This window comes from Entelurus aequoreus, linkage group LG03 (assembly GCF_033978785.1).
Source record: "Entelurus aequoreus isolate RoL-2023_Sb linkage group LG03, RoL_Eaeq_v1.1, whole genome shotgun sequence".
Classification (NCBI taxonomy): domain Eukaryota; kingdom Metazoa; phylum Chordata; class Actinopteri; order Syngnathiformes; family Syngnathidae; genus Entelurus; species Entelurus aequoreus.
The window spans coordinates 38,745,040-38,766,253 of NC_084733.1; the positions used below are offsets into that span (position 1 = coordinate 38,745,040).

Here is a 21,214-nt window from a genome sequence, read left to right on the forward strand (position 1 = left end):
ATGTTTTTAGCATAGCTCTGTGAGGTCCCGTTGCTAAGTTAGCTTCAATGGCGTCGTTAGCAACAGCATTGTTAAGCTTCGCCAGGCTGGAAAGCATTAACCGTGTATTTACAGGTCCATGGTTTAATAGTATTGTTGATTTTCTGTCTATCCTTCCAGTCAGAGGTTTATTTCTTTTGTTTCTATCTGCAGTTAAGCCCGATGCTATCACGTTAGCTCCGTAGCTAAAGTGCTTCGCCGATGTATTGTCGTGGAGATAAAAGTCACTGTGAATGTCCATTTCGCGTTCTCGACTCTCATTTTCAAGAGGATATAGTATCCGAGGTGGTTTAAAATACAAATCCGTGATCCACAATAGAAAAAGAAGAGAATGTAAAATCCAATGAGCCAGCTTGTACCTACGTTACGGTCACTGCATCTAGTCCTTCACTCTCACGTTCCTCATCCATGAATCTTTCATCCTGGCTCAAATTAATGGGGTAATCGTCGCTTTCTCGGTCCGAATCGCTCTCGCTGCTGGTGTAAACAATGGGGAAATGTGAGGAGCTTTTCAACCTGTGACGTCACGCTACTTCCGGTACAGACAAGGCTTTTTTTTATCAGCGACCAAAAGTTGCGAACTTAACGTCGATGTTCTCTACTAAATACTTTCAGCAAAAATATGGCAATATCGCAAAATGATCAAGTATGACACATAGAATGGATCTGCTATCCCCGTTCAAATAAAAAAAAATAATTTCAGTAGGCCTTTAAATAGTAAATGGGTTATACCTGTATAGCGCTTTTCTACCTTCAAGGTACTCAAAACGCTTTGACACTATTTCCACATTCACACACTGATGGCGGGAGCTGCCATGCAAGGCCCTAACCACGACCCATCAGGAGCAAGGGTGAAGTGTCTTGCTCAAGGACACAACGAACGTGACGAGGTTGGTAGAAGGTGGGGATCGAACCAGGAACCCTCAGGTTGCTGGCACAGCCACTCTCCCAACCCCGCCACGCCCTCCCCTTGATAATGTAAGACTGTGAGAAGAGTCACGATAATTAGGTGAATTATATTTATATAGCACTTTTCTCTAGAGACTCAACACGCTTTACAAAGTGAAACCCATTATCTACGTTACATTCAAACCAGTGTGGCTTGCATTGGGAGCAAGGCGGGTAAAGTGTCTTGCCCAAGGACACAACGGAAGTGACTCGGTCGGCGGAAGCGGGGATCAAACTTGAAACCCTCAAGTTGCTGACACGGTTGCTCTACCAACGAAGCCACGACGCCCCCGACAGTGCGATGTGTTGGGCCGTAAAGCCGCCTCGTGCATGCAGCAGTTGATGTACACCAAGTCATGTGAGCACGCCGCTGCGGTCTGTGCGTTTCTCAAATAAGGTCAGAATTATTCAAGACAGAAGTCAAGCCCATTGCTGTGTAAATTATTCAATGAAAGACAGAAGTGATTTTAAATGTATTGTATCCATTTGAATCAATTCTTTTATATGATATTTACAATGTTTTTTGCGTGTAAAACTATATTTTCTATAAAGTGTTTGCATTTGTTGCATGTTTGTATTGGCATTGTTGCTTATGAGAAACTATATATAAACATATACAGTACAGGCCAAAAGTTTGTACACACCTTCTCCTCATTCGATGAGTTTTCTTTATTTTCATGACTATTTACATTGTAGATTGTCATTGAAGGCATCACAACTATGAATGAACACATGTGGAGTTATGTACTTAACAAAACAATTTAAAAATAACTGAAAACATGTTTTATATTCTGGTTTCTTCAAAATAGCCACCCTTTGGTCTGATTATTGTTTTGCACACTCTTGGCATTCTCTCAATGAGCTTCAAGAGGTAGTCACCTGAAATGGTTTTCACTTCACAGGTGCTTGAAGCTCTTCAAGAGAATGCCAAGAGTGTGCAAAGCAGTAATCAGAGCAAAGGGTGGCTATTTTGAAGAAACTACAATATAAAATATGTTTTCAGTTTTTTCACCTTTTTTTGTTAAGTGCATAACTCCACATGTGTTCATTCATAGTTTTGATGCCTTCAGTGACAATCTACAATGTAAATAGTCATGAAAATAAAGAAAACGCATTGAAATGATAATGTGTGTCCAAACTTTTGGCCTGTACTGTATATATATATATATATATATATATATATATATATATATATATATATATATATATATATATATATATATATATATATATATATATATATACACACATTTATGTATATATCTATTAATAAATAAAAACATTAATCCAAATATTGACCACTGATATCAAGAGTAGTATCAGTGTCAGATATAGCTGTACATTAGTGCGACAAGAGCCGTGGGCAAGATCAAGCAATTACATTGGCATGTAATTTGGGTACCTCAATTTAAGAGTGGCCCCAACTTAAGAGTGTTTTGAAATAAGAGCTGTCTCTCCAGTAATTGTCTTGCTTTAGATTGTATTTTAAAAAATTGCATTACAAGCATCTCCCGTCATTAGTTAGTTTAGCAAATGTCACAGTGAACGCCAAAAGGTCCGCCCAAAACATCTGGTCTTACTCGCTAGCATTAGCTTATAGCTAGAGGTCAACATCCATTGTTTTCCAACCATGGGAAGGAAGAAAGTGAGTGTGAAGGAGAATAGGAAGTGGATGATATTTATCGAATGAAATCATTAAAAAAATGACTGGGCAAAACAATTTGGGCGTATCACTGCTAGTGTGCACCATTCTAAAGCAGAATAAGTCCTACGCCAGCCCAGAATATTAAAATAATATCTAAACGGCGGATATTTATCCATGAAAATATGGAAAAGCTGTTGATGGTGTGACTGATGGAGAAGCAGCTGAAAGGAGATACCATAAAAGTTATCTACCCAGGGTAAATACTCAACTTTATTATTACATTACTTTATTAAACTAATTTAGTTGTTAGTAGTACATTTATTGTATTGTTTATTGCTAAATTTCTTATCCAAAATGTTTTAAAAGGCATTGTTGTTTTGAGTTAAGAGCTCCATTACGGAACCAATTAAGCTTGTAAGTTGAGTTAGTACTGTAATTGTTACACTTTTTAAACCAATAAAAACGTTCAACTGGGATTTTATCAAGGTCTATGAAGCGTAATTTAAACAGATTTTTGAAAAACTTCATGAGCCTTGCAGGTGCTAAAAAAAACCCAGTATAGAACTCAAAAGTGGCTTATTTTTTTAATTATTATTATTACTGTTGAGAGGCATAGATTACAGTGCAAACCATTCTTTGGCAAACATACAATACAAATGTCATGATAGGTACTAACTAGTGGAGCCCCGTTGATCACTCGTAAAAGGGACAGTGTTGGTAAGGCATGTTCAGTCTTGCATTCTATTGACACTTTTTAAGAGGGGGAAAAAGGGCAGGTTACTGTAAAACAAACAAACAAAAAGAAACACTCCAAAAAAAACACATTTATCCCAGGTAACAGAAACCTCCCAGAGCTTTTAAACTTAAACTAGCACACATCAGAGGACGTGTTTGTGGTACAAGCAGAGAGAGCAAGCAAATACACAACTGTAAACACAGTTTCATGTAAAAACCCGTCCTGAATGGAACATTCCAGACAGTATTATATTGCTTTAATGACAGATGCTTGCTTTGGACGTCACCGCTTACAGAACACAATGAGGAAGAACGCTAAAAGTGTGTGCATGTTGTGTATGCTCCATACAAGAAGTATCCATCTCATTGCATGCGCAACGTGTTTTGATTGTCACTAAATCCCTTCCCACCTCGCATATGGCTTCCATTACGTGGAATGAGGGTCAGAGGGTTAAAGAAGCCTTGCCCTGCGCAGCGTGCTCGGCTTAATGACGTAACTTTCAACAAAGTTTGGCAAAGAAAACACTAGCGGGGCAATTCTCTACTAAAAAAGGGGGCAATGCGCCCTTTTGAAGTGAACATGATCACACGGTTCATGGCAATTGAACGCATAGACTTTGTGATCCAGCGCTGCAGGCCCAGCAGTAAATCAATGCAGTCCTTCCGTTATGAGTAGTGCGGACTTAAAAACTAAATACTACAGCGGTCGTCCACTGCAGTGGACATGTATAACAGGGCTATTTTTTTTCTGATTAAAGAAATAAACCACAAACAAATGTCTACTGCAGAGGACGTTGGCTCTTACTGGGGACAAAGTTCACAACATGACGACCATCAGAAATCAGTAGACATTTTTCTTTCATTGGAATTTTCCATAGGGCTTCACATTGTTTGTATTAAAAATGCATTGTTATAAAGCACCTTAGAATAAAAGACCTAACTATTTATAAAAAGTCATTGACATTGAATAAAGTGATCTCAATAGTGATAAAAATGGATATATGTTGCTTTTTCATATACAAGACAATACTTTGAAGGTATTAAGTGATTAATTCATTTTAAGGGTAAAATAGCACCGTTTTTTTGTTTGTTTTTTTGGCATATCTAACCTGAGAAACGTTTGTGAACAAACAAAAATGGCTGCCTCCTCTCAATCGACTTCCCTTTCCTGCAGGTTGATGGCGACAGACCAAAAGGGGGTCGGGCAGCCTAAATTGTTGCAAAGGCCTCAGGGAGCGTTCATCCGTCCTCCAGATCAGAGAAGAATCCTTTTAGTCCTGGAGGAGGCAACAAAAACAAAGAAGAACAGAACCATCTCCCCCTGTTCAAAAATGGAAAAAAAATGAGGCTATTGTGTGTTTCCAGGCTACTGGTGGGCTTCGTGAGTCTCCTCCTCTCGGTGGCTGTCTGACTGTTTCAGACACAAGCGTGTGATAGTGGGCAGGTCCTGAGGCTCATTAATGGCTGCGGTCTGCTTTTGGCCCCTTGGCTGCGTTCAGGCACACGGGGCAGCAGGCGCCTTTTAGCCTGACAGGCTGTTTGCACTGGGCTGGCAGACAAGACTCCACAAAGCAGGTGACCCTGGCGTCCTGGGAGGACAAAGAAAGGACATTCCTTATTAGATTAGACCGGATGAAAGAGTCCCTGTGGTCACCACAAAGATTTCTTGCAGAACAATAACCAGTATGAAAAAACTGATGTATCAAAGTAGTGATTACCTAGGAGTGTCCCGATCAGATATCAGAAAAAAAACAATTATTATCGGATGATATCGACTTGCACCTAAACTTTTCGACACAAGCAGTCTTGTAGCATGTTTACTTTACAGCCAGTTAACATCTGCATGTCCTCTAATAAACACACAAAGTTGGTTTTATCTTGTATTTTAGTCATGTCATTAACAAAAGGTAAACATGTTGGGTTATAGGCTACGAGGAGCTAGCAGCTACACAACTTCTAAGCACACAATAGCACACAAGCTAGACATATGTGATAAGTGTCCTTAGTTTAACAATATTGCAGTCTAAAACACACAAACAAGTAGCAAATAATTATAGCGTATTTGTAAGTATCCAGTATCCAGTCTGCATCATTCAATTTACTGCATGATGAGCTTTATTTAAAGGATTATTGTGACGACTCGGTGTCGCCAACAATATCTATCTACATCACTATCTATCCATCCATCCATTTTCTTCCGCTTATCCGGAGTCGGGTCGGGAAGCAGCCTAAGTAGAGAAGCGCAGACTTCCTTCTCCTCAGCCACTTCATCCACCTCTTCCCAGGGAATCTGGAGGCGTTCCCAGGCCAGTTGGGAGACATAGTCCCTCCAACGTCTCCTGGGTCTTCCCTGTTGCCTCCTACCGGCCAGACGTGCCTTAAACACTTCCCCAAAGAGCATCCTGACTAGATGCCCTAACCACCTTATCTGGCTCTTCTCGATGTGGAGGAACCGCAACTTTACTGTGAGCTCCTCCCGAATGACAGAGCTTCTCACCCTATCTCTAAGGGAGAGCCCCACCAACTGACGGATGAAACTAATTTTTACGATGTCCTGCCTTCTCCAAAAAACCTCAGCCAGTGGTATGGTGAAGACACCACGTGCCCTCTATGTCCGAGTCCAGCAACACTGAAGCACATCCTGGTGGGCTGCAACACCAGCCTCACCAGAGGCCGTTACACCTGGCGGCACAACCAGGTGCTAAAGTGTCTTGCACGACGGACAAGTGTCAATGCCCTTCCTCCTCCGTCGTCCCGTTGGCAAGCAACAACATTTGTCCGGGAGGGCGAGGGTCAAGCCAACCTCACCCCCACAAGACCAGACACTGGACAGCTAGGCGGGGCACTGGACCGGAAACTGCTGGCAGATCTGGGCCAGAGACTCTGCTTCCCAGTTGAGATTGCGTCCACCAACGTGTGGCCAGATCTTGTTCTGTGGGCAGCTTCGCTCAGGCTCGTGTGCATCATAGAGCTCACGGTGCCCTGGGAGAGTGCAATGGAGGAGGCCTACGAGCGCAAGAAGTTGAGGTACACTGAGCTTGCAGCCGATGCGCAACAACAAGGCTGGAAAGCAAGGGTACGCCCAGTGGAAGTAGGTTGCAGAGGGTTCGTGACCACCTCAACATCCAGGCTCCTCAGGGAAATGGGAGTGCGAGGGAAGGCCCACCGACAGGCAGTGAAAGACCTCTCCAAAGCCGCTGAAAAGGGGAGTCAATGGCTGTGGGTCAAGCGAAGGGACTCCACCTGGGCTTTCAAGTGAGTTGATGGCATCTAGGGAGTGATCCTGGGACGCTGGGACTCACTACTGAACCCTCTGGAGGTGTCGTGGGCCTATCAGCTAAACACTGAGGAAGGGGGGCGCCCACTTGATAACCCAGAGGATGCCTTCACTCACTTGACCATCCCTCAGAGTCGCATAGGTGTCTCAAGTATGCATTAAGGGATTGTAACATCTAGTCCTACACAACAGATTTGCGGCTTGTACCCGTGATCTTGTCCTTTCGGTCATAACCCCAAAGCTCATGTCCATAGATGAGGATGGGAACATAGATCCATCCATGCATCCATCCATTTTGTACCGCTTATCCCTATTGGGGTCGCGGGGAATGCTGCAGCCTATCTCAGCTGCATTCGGGCGGAAAGCGGGGTACACCCTGGCCAATTCGCCACCTCATCGCATGGCCAACACAAATAGACAGACAGTCCAAACTCAGATTCAGGAGGAGTATTGTGGTTTTCGCCCAGGTTTTTAACAGACAACATTCACATTCACACACTAGGGCCAATTTAGTGTCGCCAATCAACCTATCCCCGGGTGCATGTGAGGTGGGAGGAAGCCGGAGTACCCGGAGGGAACCCATGCAGTCACGAACATGCAAACTCTACACAGGAAGATCCCGAGCCCAGGATCGAACCCAGGACACGCACTAACCCTTGTTACTCCATGCTGCCCTGGAACGTAGATCGACCGGTAAATTCAGCGTTTTTTAAATTCCGGCCAAGCTCCTTCTTCACCACGACGGATCAATACAGGCTCCGCATCACTGCAGATGCCACACTGACCCGCTGGTTGATCTCCCGATCCACTCTTCCCTCACTCGTGAACAAGACTGCGAGGTACTTGAGCTTCTTCACTTTCGGCAAGATCTACTCCCCAACTCGGAAATGACATTCCACCCTTTTCCGGGCGAGAACCATGGACTAGGACGTAAAGGTGCTGATTTTCATCCCAGTTGCTTGACACTCGAACCGATCCAGTGAGAGCTGAATATCTAGGCCAGATGAGGCCATCAGGACCACATCATCTGCAAAAAGCAGAGACCCAATCCTGCAGCCACCAAACCGGATCCCCTCAACACCCTGACTGCGCCTAGAAATTCTGTCCATAAAAGTTATGAACAGAACTGGTGATAATAGAAAGCCCTGGCGGAGTCAAACCCTCACTGGAAACGGGTCTGATTTACTGCTGGCAATGCGTACCAAGCTCTGACACTGATCATACAGGGAGTGGACCGCCACTATAAGGCGGTCAGGTACCTCATACTCTCTGAGCACTTCCCACATGAATTCCCGAGGGACACTTCTCCAAGCCCACAAAGCATATGTAGACTGGTTGGGCAAACTCCCATGCACCCTTGAGGACCCGAGAGTATAGAGCGGGTCCACAGTTCTTTGATCAGGACGAAAACCACAATACTCCTCCTGAATCCGAGGTTGGACTATAGCCTCCTCTCCAGAAGGCTAAGGAGTGTGATCCCACAATAGTTGGAGCACACCCTCCGGTTCTCTTTCTTAAAGAGAGATTTGCCAATCCAGAGGCACCGCCCCAAATGTTCACGCAATGCTGCAGAGTCTCATCAACCAAGACAGCTCCATAGCATCTAGAGCCTTAAGGAACTCCGGGCGGGTCTCATCCACCCCCAGGGGTCCTGCTACAGAGGAGCTTTTTAACTATCTCAGCCCCAAAAATGAGAGTGCCCACCACAGATTCCCCAGGCACTGCTTCCTCATAGGAAGATGTGTAGGTGGAGGATTGAGGAGGTCTTTGAAGTGTTACCTCCACTGAGCCACAACACGCCTAGTCGAGGTCAGCAGCACACATCCACACCATACACGGTGTGGATAGTGCACTGCCTCCCCCTCCTGGGGTGGCGGATGGTGGCCCAGAATCGCTTCGAAACCATCCAGAAGTTGTTTTCCATGCATTCCCCAAACTCCTCTTATGTCCGAGTTTTTGCCCCTGCGACGGCCAAAACGGCACGCTGCTTGACCCGTCAGTACCTTTCCGCTGCTGCCAGAGTCCCATGAGCCGGAACTTCTCCACCTCACGCACCAGCTCATTATATATACATCCATCCATTTTCTACCGCTTGTCCCTTTTGGGGTCGCGGGGGGTGCTGGAGTCTAGCTCAGCTGCATTCGGCGGAAGGCGGGGTACACCCTGGACAAGTCGCCACCTCGCAGGGCCAACACAGATAGACAGACAACATTCACACTCACATTCACACACTAGGGCCAATTTATATATACAGATATATATAAATAGGTAGATATAATAATATATATATATACTGTATAACTATATATATGTATTAGGGCTGCAACTAACGATTAATATTAACCACACTTAAGATTTAATATTCGCCGGTGCATTGTTTGTAAACTATTATCACAGAAATCTTGCAAGATTAGAGCGGCCATATTTCGTAGTAGATCTAAAAGCAACCAATTAATGACTTTCCAACCGGGCATACTATATATAGATCGATCCAGCGGCTCGCCAAACGATGTATTTATATCTCTAAAGTTAAAATCGGTTATCGGTTTGTACCGATAATTTTTTACACTCCTAGTATATATATTTTCTATCTAAAAGTTAATATTTAAAAAAAGCATGTTACATTACTCGGTAAAGAATCTGGGTATTATCTTCGACCCAACTCTCTCGTTTGAGTCACACATTAAGAGTGTTACTAAAGCGGCCTTCTTTCATCTCCGTAATATCGCTAAAATTCGTTCCATTTTGTCCACTAGCGACGCTGAGATCATTATTCATGCGTTTGTTACGTCTCGTCTCGATTACTGTAACGTATTATTTTCGGGTCTCCCTATGTCTAGCATTAAAAGATTACAGTTGGTACAAAATGCGGCTGCTAGACTTTTGACAAGAACAAGAAAGTTTGATCATATTACGCCTATACTGGCTCACCTGCACTGGCTTCCTGTGCACTTAAGATGTGACTTTAAGGTTGTACTACTTACATATAAAATACTACACGGTCTAGCTCCAGCCTATCTTGCCGATTGTATTGTACCATATGTCCCGGCAAGAAATCTGTGTTCAAAGAACTCCGGCTTATTAGTGATTCCCAGAGCCCAAAAAAAGTCTGCGGGCTATAGAGCGTTTTCTATTCGGGCTCCAGTACTATGGAATGCCCTCCCGGTAACAGTTAGAGATGCTACCTCAGTAGAAGCATTTAAGTCCCATCTTAAAACTCATTTGTATACTCTAGCCTTTAAATAGACCCCCTTTTTAGACCAGTTGATCTGCCGTTTCTTTTCTTTTCTCCTCTGCCACCCTCTCCCTTGTGGAGGGGGGGACACAGGTCCGGTGGCCATGGATGAAGTGCTGGCTGTCCAGAGTCGGGACCCGGGGTGGACCGCTTGCCTGTGCATCGGTTGGGGACATCTCTGCGCTGCTGACCCGTCTCCGCTCGGGATGGTTCCTGCTGGCCCCACTATGGACTGGACTCTCACTATTATGTTGGATCCACTGTGGACTGGACTTTCGCTGATATGTTGGATCCACTATGGACTGGATCTTCACAATATTATGTCAGACCAACTCGACATCCATTGCTTTCGGTCTCCCCTAGAGGGGGGGGTTACCCACATATGCGGTCCTCTCCAAGGTTTCTCATAGTCATTCACATGACGTCCCACTGGGGTGAGTTTTTCCTTGCCCTTATGTGGGCTCTGTACCGAGGATGTCGTTGTGGCTTGTGCAGCCCTTTGAGACACTTGTGATTTAGGGCTATATAAATAAACATTGATTGATTGATTGATTGACATGTTAAAAATTTGCTGTTTTGGGGGTCCTAGCACCAATTAAATCGATTTTAATAATTAGCTTCATTGTTAGCCACCTCAGACTTACAATGTATTACATAGGAATTGTGAAGTTCCCCTTTCAGGCATTTCTACCTTCTTAAAATATTGTCTCAGGCTAATCAAAGGATAATCTCCTCTTTTCCCACTAATCTTGTAACGACACTGAATCAATGGCCACTCTAGCTTTAATGAACAATAATACTTTATTATGATAGTATTTTATCTTTAATGCCGATAGCGATAGTCAAGAAAAAGGGAGCCTAAATGTGCGGTTCCCGTTTATTTTCCTCTAAGCGTTTTATAATCATTTTCACTTTTATGTCACACTGCTGCATGGGAGAAATACTGAAACGCAGCTAAAACGCGACATTACTGAAATAATAATTTTTTAAAAATTGGGTGGGGAATATAAAAAACAAATGTCAAATTCACGAAGAATGTCATGAGCTGCCTACAGTACTTATACAGCAACCTGCAGACGAAAGAATCAATTTCAGTTAACATAAAGCGTCAAATACACAGCTTGTGTCACTAAGGAATCAAAGTCCATCCAACAGAATGTCCATCTTGTTGCCCATTGAGGTCTGCACCGTACTAAGAGACATTCTAGTTCTATGTGATCATAAAAGTATAATCACAACAACATATGTTCAACCTACCTTGCATTCACATTGTGTGCATGGATCCTCTTTCCACTGCTCTCCAACTGTGCGCACACGCTCATTACTGTCAGTGCAGCCAGTCTTGCTCAGACGGGCTTCCAGTCGTTTAATCTGGAGAATGCGACAGACAGAGAATTATTGTACAAATCTCAACTCCATCTTGTGTTCTCCTCACTGTAATGTGACACTGTAAATACAGTGGAACGTACTAAATCTGACTGATGGCGACATAAGCTGTTGTCGAGCGACGTTGCTTTGTAGACACCATTAAAAGGCAGATTTTCATTGTCATTTCACCAATATTACCATATTTTCTATTCTTATCTAACAGCTGCTGCTGTAATTGACTTCTATATATTAACTAAAATGACAATTAAGCTTTCGTAAATGCACTAATCTTTCTTCCGGTGTCTAGCAATGCAGAAAAAGGGAGTAAGATCCAGGTTAGTACTGACATGCTTTTATTTTGAAGTTTATTTTGCAGTGAACACAAGGTCACTGTGTGGACTTTTTAATTGCTGCGTGTGTGTGACTAGTTGTTATGCTGCTTTGTGGCAATGAGGAAGTTAATACAGTGAACCCTTGTTCATAACAGTTAATTGGTTATGGTTTGGTTCTGGTGTTTGTTTATTTCAAACATGCATACAATTACAATATGGGACATAACATATTTCAAGTTTCTCATTATAGCATGTCCGAAAAGCAATATGAAGAAGCAGAGTTTATTTAATCCTACCTCTTTTCGTATCACACGAAATATGATATTATTATATAGTTATATTAGTATTTAATCCATTACATAATTTAATTCCACATACTGACATGCTATAAAGGTCTTAAAGGGAAACTGCACCTCTTTCGGAATTTTGCCTGTCGTTCACAATCATTATGAAAGACATGATGACGGATGGATATTTTTTTTATGCATTCTAACTTGTAAATAAACCTAAATAAAAGTATGCTCACAGCGCAGCCAATGGGAGTTCCTCTATTTCACCCATAAAATCCATTCAAAAACCGCCAACAATACTCCATTTACATTTCCTGACCAAGTATTAGTGATATTGTTATTATAAGCGCTAACGCAGACAAACTATTTATAGCGGCGTGATCACTTCCCTGTGTCCCTATGTTTACATCATCGAGTGGTCTGCTGCTTCCTCACTCCCCTGCTCCCTGTAAGTTTATTCTAGATCAGGGGTCACCAACCTTTTTGAAAGCAAGAGCTACTTCTTGGGTAGTGATTAATGCGAAGGGCTACCAGTTTGATACACACTTAAATAAATTGCCAGAAATAGCCAATTTGCTCAATTTACCTTTAACTCTATGTTATTATTAATAATTAATGATATTTACACTTAATTGAACGGTTTAAAAGAGGAGAAAACACGAAAAAAATGACAATTACATTTTGAAACATAGTTTATCTTCAATTTCGACTCTTTAAAATTCAAAATTCAACCGAAAAAAAGAAGACACAAACTTAAAAAAAGAATTTATGGAACATCATTAGTAATTTTTCCTGATTAAGATAATTTTAGAATTTTGATTAAATAGGTTAAAATCCAATCTGCACTTTGTTAGAATATATAACAAATTGGACCAAGCTATATTTCTAACAAAGACAAATCATTATTTCTTCTAGATTTTCCAGAACAAAAATTTTAAAAGAAATTCAAAAGACTTTGAAATAAGATTTAATTTGATTCTACAGATTTTCTAGATTTGCCAGAATATTTTTTTTGAATTTTAATCATAATAAGTTTGAAGAAATATTTCACAAATATTCTTTGTCGAAAAAACAGAAGCTAAAATGAAGAATTAAATTAAAATGTATTTATTATTCTTTACAATAAAAACAATACATTTACTTGAACATTGATTTAAATTGTCAGGAAAGAAGAGGAAGGAATTTAAAAGGTAAAAAGGTATATGTGTTTAAAAATCCTAAAATCATTTTTAAGGTTGTATTTTTTCTCTAAAATTGTCTTTCTGAAAGTTATAAGAAGCAAAGTAAAAAAATGAATGAATTTATTTAAACAAGTGAAGACCAAGTCTTTAAAATATTTTCTTGGATTTTCAAATTCTATTTGAGTTTTGTCTCTCTTAGAATTAAAAATGTCGGGCAAAGCGAGACCAGCTTGCTAGTAAATAAATACAATTTAAAAAATAGAGGCAGCTCACTGGTAAGTGCTGCTATTTGAGCTATTTGTAGAACAGGCCGGCGGGCTACTCATCTGGTCCATACGGGCTACCTTGTGCCCGCGGGCACCCCGTTGGTGACCCCTGTTCTAGATCATAAATCATGCATCTCACCTGGACAGAAGACGTCTGAGTAGGTATTATGGGCAAGTTGGTACACTTTGACAGCCATTTAGGACCCGACACTGGCAAAGATGACATGGAAGAGGCTTGGTGCCCCCCCCCCATGTTGAGTCTATTATTACACCCCAACATATGATTTCTTTTACTCTTTCATTGTCGATTCTGTTTATTTGGATTAGTGTTTGACCTTCTCTTCTACTGTTACCGAAAAGCAATATTTTAGTTTTACTGAGATTCAAAGATAATCTGATTTTGTCAAACCATCTCTTTAATTTGTTAATTTCTTCTGTTATTATTTGTATTAGCTTCTGTGTGTTCTCTCCTAAACAAAACAGTAGTGTCATCTGCAAATAGTACTAACTTTTAGTACTTTGTAACTTTACAGATGTAATTTATATAGAGATTGAACATTTTTGGGCCCCAGTATTGATACCTGGGGTACTCCACAAGATATATTTAGCTCTGCAGACGTATTTTCATCAAGCTTCACGTATTGCCTTCTGTTAAGGAAGACCTGGTTCCAGGTTTTTAATAATTTCATAGCTAGAGCATTAAAAAAACTTCAAAATATGTTTTTTAAACATTATGAGAGATCTGTAGACATGAAACAACACTCAAATAATCACCTCTACACTCGTTAAGGCGGGACTGAATGCTTCCTGAAGCTGAGCCAATCAGTTGACACGATACTAAGCAGCGTGCTTTGATTGGTTTGGTCTCCTCTCGTAGTCAATACTACTGTATTTTTAGTTCATTAAGCCATTTTTATGCATGAAAATGCTTAATTTGGGGCACAAATAAATCAATAATAACCTGTGATAGTGAAGCCATGAACTGTTCTACATTTATGTTGACATATTCGGAACCATTTTCATGCACAGTATTGACCCCTGTGGATATCAAATTTTCTACTTAATCGGACACTTTTTAATAATAATTAGTGCTGTCAAATTATTAATATACTTTTTTCTTCAGATTAAACATTTACATTTAGAATAATCATGATTAATTACATGTTTGAATGTGGATTCATCATGATTTATCACAGGTTATTACTCGCTTTTCATAATTTAAAAAAAGACCCCGTTATTTTCACACAAATGCTAATAGTATTTTCTAAAGTTCAATCAGGGTTTTATCTTTAAGTGAAATTTGACAGCGATCACACCAGTCGGAGTTTCTTTACTCATCTTTGCACTGACATTCAGGTAAAGGAGCAAGTGCGCTCAGAATAAAGTGCATGAATAATCTGCGTTTATACTTGACATGGGGTGCTGATATTTTTTGTTATTAATCACGTGCGTTTACTTGTATTTTTGACAGCCCTTGTAATAAAAAAATTAATGGTAGAACAGGACTTGATGAGTTATTCGATATAAGCGGGACAGTACTGACACTGATTGGTGCCATGCCGCATATCAAGATGTAATTGAATCAGCTGTTCTCCTTGTACCAAAGGTTAAACTCATTTGTGTTATTGTAGTATTATGGCATAGTCATGAAAGTATTTCTGTATTCTGACATTTATGTGGTTTGATGCATTTTGCATACTTCTCACAGCGTATTTCAGGCGCAAAGCAGCGGAAAGTAACTAAAACTTTGAAAACATTTCAAACACAGGGCAAAATGACAGAGTGACTGGGATTGATGTAGGGTGCTTGGTTTCCGAACTTTAAAGCTTGACTTCTAACTACAGTGAGCACCTAGCATACAGCATGTGAATGAATACAGACACTTGCCTGTTTTCGTAAACTTGTGATCGTCTTCTGCATGTCAAAGACAAAGTCCTGGAAGTCATTGATTGAAGGTTCAGTGCTTTTCTTGGAAGTCACAGTAACATTGAGAAGGCTTTCTTTGGCTTCTTCCACAGGGCTGCAAAATGTGCAAACAATACCAAACTGAGCTGATGATTAGTAAAATAGCATTTTGTAATACTTTGCCCCGCTGGGTTACCTGTTTTCTTTGCTGCTGTCAATGGCTTTGCTGTCTTTATAGCTGTGCTCTGCTGACCTGCGCCCCCTAAAGTGGTATGACAATGCGTTGAACTGACCCTTCGTTCTGCAATCTGGTGGTGTCAAAAACAACAAAACAATCACAGTTATGTAAGGAACGTTTTATATATTTTGACCTACAGGTGGTCCTCATTTTAAGGACTTCCATGTTTCGTGGTCCTGAAAGCACCCTGTAAATTAATACATATAGCGCCTGATTTACTAAAGATTTGCATGTACTAAAATGCATGCAAACCTGATAAAACACGCAAAGTTGATCTACTATATATGTTCAAAGTGGATTGCGTCCTATCCCAAACTGACAGTTCCACACACGGCTGCAGGATCAGTGCTCATGCTGCACAGACAGACGAGAATCCTCCGTCCTATATACGTGTGTCAATATTTTGGACGGTCAGAAATTTCAACTGATGCGTTTTGGTGTCTTGTAAATGACTTTTGTTTTTTTCATATACAATAAATTAATTAAAGTATTTCTAAAATGAAATCAAAACTTATTTAAGTATGCATCTTTCTGCATCTTGAGCTGAGTAAGTGCAGCCTCATCAAATGAGAGCACATTCTGTGGTTAAAAAAAATAAAATAAAAGTGGTTTCAAGGTAGTTCACTGCAGGTCTAAAATGCCCATAAAAAGTCGTAACGTCTTCTGCATGTTTGCTAACATAGCAACACGCCGCAGGTCAGAACCATGATAACATGAATGTGCAGTAAAAGAAAGTGTCTTTGTTGAGATGCCCCTTATAGTACACACAAAATGTGAAGGTTAATACACCATAATGTAGAAAAAGCTCTTTAACCAAAATTTTACATTTATTGCTAAAAATATAAATTAGTGTTATCCATGGATTTTTTTGAATAAACTATTTATTGAAAAACATCTACTAAGATGTAAAATTATTTGTTATTTACTTGCATTCCGAAAGACAAAAATGTGTTTTAGTGGTTGAAAAGTACACGTGATTAATTTTTACCTTTTAGAGAATATATATATGTATAAATTCAGTTTAAAATCATTATTTCAACATTTTTAGTATCAAACCCATATGTGAAAGTTTTTTTGGTGTTTTTTTTCTATTTCCAGGACAGGTGGCGGTCAAACAAACAACCTGTACAAGTTCCAACATGACTTGCAACTAGTGGCTTTGCTATTATTTTCTTTTTAGAGATGTACAGTATATATATACAGAGGGGAAGGAAAGTATTACCACTTACATTTTTTTCACTCTTTGTTTCATTGCAGCCATTTGCTAAAATCAAAGAAGTTGATTTTATTTTTTATTAAAGGTACACTCAGAATACTTGACAGAAAAAACAAATATAGAAATATTTGCAAATCTATTAAAAACAAAAACTCAAAAATCTCATGTACACAAGAATTCAGACCCTTTCCTCAATAATTTGGTGATGCACCTTTGGCAGCAATTACAGCCTCAAGTCTTTTTGAATGCGATGCCACAAGCTTGACACACCTATCTTTGGGCAGTTTTGCCTATTCCTCTTTGCAGCACCTCTCAAGCTCCATCAGATTGGATGGGAATCCTTGGTTTTTATCCAGGATGTCTCTGTATATTGCTGCATTTATTTTTCCCTCTATACTGATTAATCTCCCAGTTCAAGCTGCTGAAAACCATCTCCACAGCATGATGCTGCCACCATTATGCTTCACTGTAGGGATGGTATTGGTCTGGTGATGAGCGGTGCTTTGTTTCCTCCAAACATGATGCCTGGCATTCACGCCAAAGAGTTCAATCTTTGTCTCATCAGACAGAGAATTTTGTTTGTCATGAACTGAGAATCTTTCAGGTGCATTTTGGCAAGCTTTTTAACGAAGAAATGGCTTCAGTCTGGCCACTATCTAATACAGGCCTGATTGGTGGATTGCTGCAGAGATGGTTGTCCTTCGTGAAGGTTCTCCTCTCTCCACAGAGGAATGATGTAGCTTTGACAGATTGACCATCGGCTTCTTGGTCACCTCCCTGGCTAGACTAAGATGAATGCAGCATTGTACAGAGACATCCTGGATGAAAACCAACGCTTCCCATCTAACCTGATGGGGCTTGAGGGGTGCTGCAAAGAGGAATGGGTGAAACTGCCCAAAGATAGGTGTGCCAAGCTTGTGCTGTCATATTCAAAACAACTTAAGGCTGTAATTGCTGCCAAAAGTACATCAACAAAGTATTGAGCAAAGGGTCTGAATACTTGTGTACATGTGAGTTTTGTTATTTATTGTAATTTTTATTACATTTGAATACATTTTTTCCTGTCAATATGGCATACTGAGTGTACATTATGGGAAATAAAATACACAATAAACAAAGAATGAAAAATTTAAAGGGGTCTGAATACTTTCCCTACTTACTGTAACTGGAACAAATAAGTGCAGACAGTGTACTGTAATTTAAATATGGCTCTACATGAATAAATGTTACTTTTATTTGAAACAAGTGTGATTTGCTACCTTCGCAGCAGTCTTGCCACATGCGCAGGTCAATTTGTGGGACCTCATTGCAGCTGCCATAGCCATGTGGCACCTCAGCCACCCTGAAGACATCGTGCTGGACTCGTGTGATGTTATCTCCGTTGTCGCACATCAACCGCGACAAAGAGGCCTGCTTTAACTGAGTTAGCTGGGCAGGAGTAAACACACCCGGGTTTTCATACCAGAATCTGTACAAAAATAAGGAACATAAAGGGGAACTGTTAGACATAGAAATTCTAACTTAAACACGGTTTTCACCCAGCAGTACAGTTTGAGCTCCCATATGCATCTCATAGCGTACCACCTATTTCTTTTATATTTTTAAAAACAATATTCTGTGTACCTGTCTCCATTTCGTAGGCGCTTGAACTGAGATGCCAGCAGACACATGAGGGTAGGTCCTAGTCTACTGCCAGGGACCAGGTCTTCAGCCATCAGGGCAGGGAACAGGTCGACGTTCAGCGGCGTGCCATACAACCTACCACATGTAGGGGAACATGTTAAACCTGCACATTTCGGGGGTTCCATTAAAAGTCTATAAGGTCTGAAAAAATCACCTTTGCAATTTTTCTCTGACGTTGGGATTCTTAATCTCGTTTCTCAAATCCTCAAAGGTTTGAGCCAATGACAGGTTACAGAAGGTCCTGTAATCATTATATGGCGGTATGCCGTGATCTCTTCCTCGCTGTATGTTCATAGCTGCCAGGTCCAACGCTACAGCGTGGGCCATAGAAAACAATCTCTCGGTCAGCTCTGTATTGAGTAGCTGCGAGGAGACTCGCATTTTACCCGCCACACCAAAGAGCCCGCGGAGCAGTGGGTCAATGCCACCCTCGTTCACGATGCGAAAGGGGGAGAAGAAGGCCCGGTGGAGGGAGATGTGACCCTGGGGGATGGGCTGGAAGTCCCCATCCAACCTGTAGAGTATCGGGTTAATGAGGGTGTGCCCGAAGCGGAACGCCGCAGTGGCGAAAGAATTGAGGATGCCCGCGTTAATATTGGGGTCATAACCTGTGTACGGCCCAATCATCTTCATGCCTGCCTCACCAAGGATCTAAAAGACAGAAATTGGTATCATTAACTGTGCTATTGGTATCAGATACTGCATTCTTGTTTTAACTTCAACTGGGTTAAGCTTAACAACAGCATAAGAAAGGAAGCGTTACCTTTGGCAACCAGTGACTATATGTGATGTGTTGCATTTGCGCTCCCACTATCTTTCTGGCCTCATGGTAAATGGTGTCTCCGTCCCAGTGGGGGTTTAGCCTCAGGAGCTCTGTGGCTATGCGGTTGTGTTCCCTGAACCACACGGTGTGCATGGCGGTCAGACCCAGCTGCTCGTTGGCACGGTGGTCTCCAGCCAAGAAGCACGGAATTGGACTCTCGTTCTCATCCCTCATACACTCGGTGGGTGGTCCAGTGGCAAAAGGGAGTAGTGGCTTCCCTGTGCGCTGGATAATCCCTTGTCGGAGTAAACCCCTTTGACTGGCCAGATCTCGGATCTCCTCAGATTCATGCCGTGAATTACCGTATACGTTTGAGGCGTCGATGTAAGAAGTGAGCTGGTTAATTTGCTCTCTTGGATACACGCTGTTCATGAGGAGGGATGTCATTCCGCTGCCGCACACTGGGCTGGAGCGCACAAAAAACATGCAGCGAGCTCTGCTTTGTAGCTGCCGTGGATCGTTGGGAGGGAACTGGATGGGGAAGCAGGGCGGGTCATTGGTGCACACCTGAGTGCACAGCTGGCCATCTGAGAACCGCGACTGGCTGAGGGCCGCCACAGTGGAGTCCAGGTCATGGTCCAGAAACTGACCCCACTGCATTAGCATGTGGGTGTACTGGTCATCTGGTGTGATGGTCTCTGTTCCAATCATGGTGGTGGACACCAGCCTCGGCAGTGGCAGCCTGTAGCCATTGTGTGCCTGCTCAGTGGCGCCCCTTGGCAGATTAAAACCGTTATCGTAGACAGATTTCAGCAGTCGCTCGAAATGGGTGAGTGAGGCGCCCCACATGGGGTGCTGAAGGTTGTTGCAAGTGCCGTCATGAGTGCGGTACTTCTGGTGGAAGCAAATGTCAGAGCAGTTGTTGAAACGGCGGTGGGCTGTGCAGCCCGACAGATTGGCGATCACGTCAAGAAAGTGTGGGGATACCAAGTCGTTGTATCGAAACTCTGTGGCAACAGAAAAAAACACACAAGGAGATCGAATGACCATTATGTCAATTATTGAAAAATCGTTCCCTTTATAAAGTCTCTGTATGTGTATTAAGTGGTTTTCATAAAAACACAAAATGTTGTTTGTATTATTATCTATGTCAGTGTTTACATGATGTCATTGTCTACTTTGTATAATTGGTAATAATACTTTTTCATGTAATTGTAATCAACGCTGTTGAAGAAAGGAATAACATTGTGGGAGACAATGTGGGGTGAGCAGATAGGTGTTTAGCAGGTAAGCATAAGGCAGGACTCTCCCCGAATTATAATAAACACCTCCCAGTCCCCTACAACTCAACTACTAGTAACATCCCTATGAGCCCGTTGACGTTCTAGAAACATAAGCGGCAGCTCAGCTCGCTCGCAGTCCTTAAGGTGAAGGCTAATTAGCTTTTAGCGTAACGTTAGTTCACTGTGCGGTGTGTGTGTGTGTGTGTGTGTGTGCGTGTCTGTCTGAGAAAAAGACAAGCATTATTGACCTACAGTTAACAACTAAGTTATTTCCCTTTACCTTTTTCTGTGTTGATTGAGCTGTGTTGAAGCAGTAAAAAACGACATTATGTTAAATGAAGAGTTTCCTAAAGCTGTCTCTGATAGTTGATATAATGTAACTGCATCATAAAGCCTACATGAACTCCATGATGTTCAGGGATGAATAGTCTCTCCTATTGCTATTGCCCGCCTTTTTAAATTTTTTTTTTTTTTTTGTCCTGTCCAGCTTCTCAGGCAAATCATATAGTTGATGTAGATGCCCATATAGGCTGTTCAGATTTACTTTACAAAAGAGAAGTGTAGGATACTTCTCTTGTTGCCTTATTTGTATTTGACCACTACTGTTTTCTGTTTATTTGTTACTGACTGTGACAGGACACCTCTGCCTCTGTTTCACTTTATGTTGCTGGTAAATAATATGGTTGTAGTAGTAGGCTAAAGTTAAATTATTTAGTATGCACTAATTAAAGGGGCAGAGCTTTAAGAGACATTTTAGCTTTTATATTTTATAAGATATATTTTTTGTAAGAACCACAATTAATAAATATA

General features: G+C 41.4%; 1 protein-coding gene across 2 annotated transcripts in view; it reads right to left on the bottom strand.

Moving 5' to 3' along the window:
- Positions 1-3,203: 3,203 nt before the first annotated feature.
- The window catches only part of LOC133646439 (peroxidasin), a 105,527-nt gene continuing 87,516 nt past the window's right edge, over positions 3,204-21,214 (bottom strand). For both annotated transcript variants that reach the window (XM_062041788.1, XM_062041787.1), the window contains 8 exons: positions 19,122-20,128; positions 18,513-19,009; positions 18,299-18,433; positions 17,935-18,143; positions 15,418-15,529; positions 15,204-15,336; positions 11,137-11,250; positions 3,204-4,956 (listed from right to left, as the gene is read on the bottom strand). In XM_062041788.1, the coding sequence (XP_061897772.1) occupies positions 4,825-4,956; positions 11,137-11,250; positions 15,204-15,336; positions 15,418-15,529; positions 17,935-18,143; positions 18,299-18,433; positions 18,513-19,009; positions 19,122-20,128 (2,339 nt within the window). In that variant the 3' untranslated portion in view covers positions 3,204-4,824. The remainder of the gene's footprint in view (positions 4,957-11,136; positions 11,251-15,203; positions 15,337-15,417; positions 15,530-17,934; positions 18,144-18,298; positions 18,434-18,512; positions 19,010-19,121; positions 20,129-21,214) is intronic.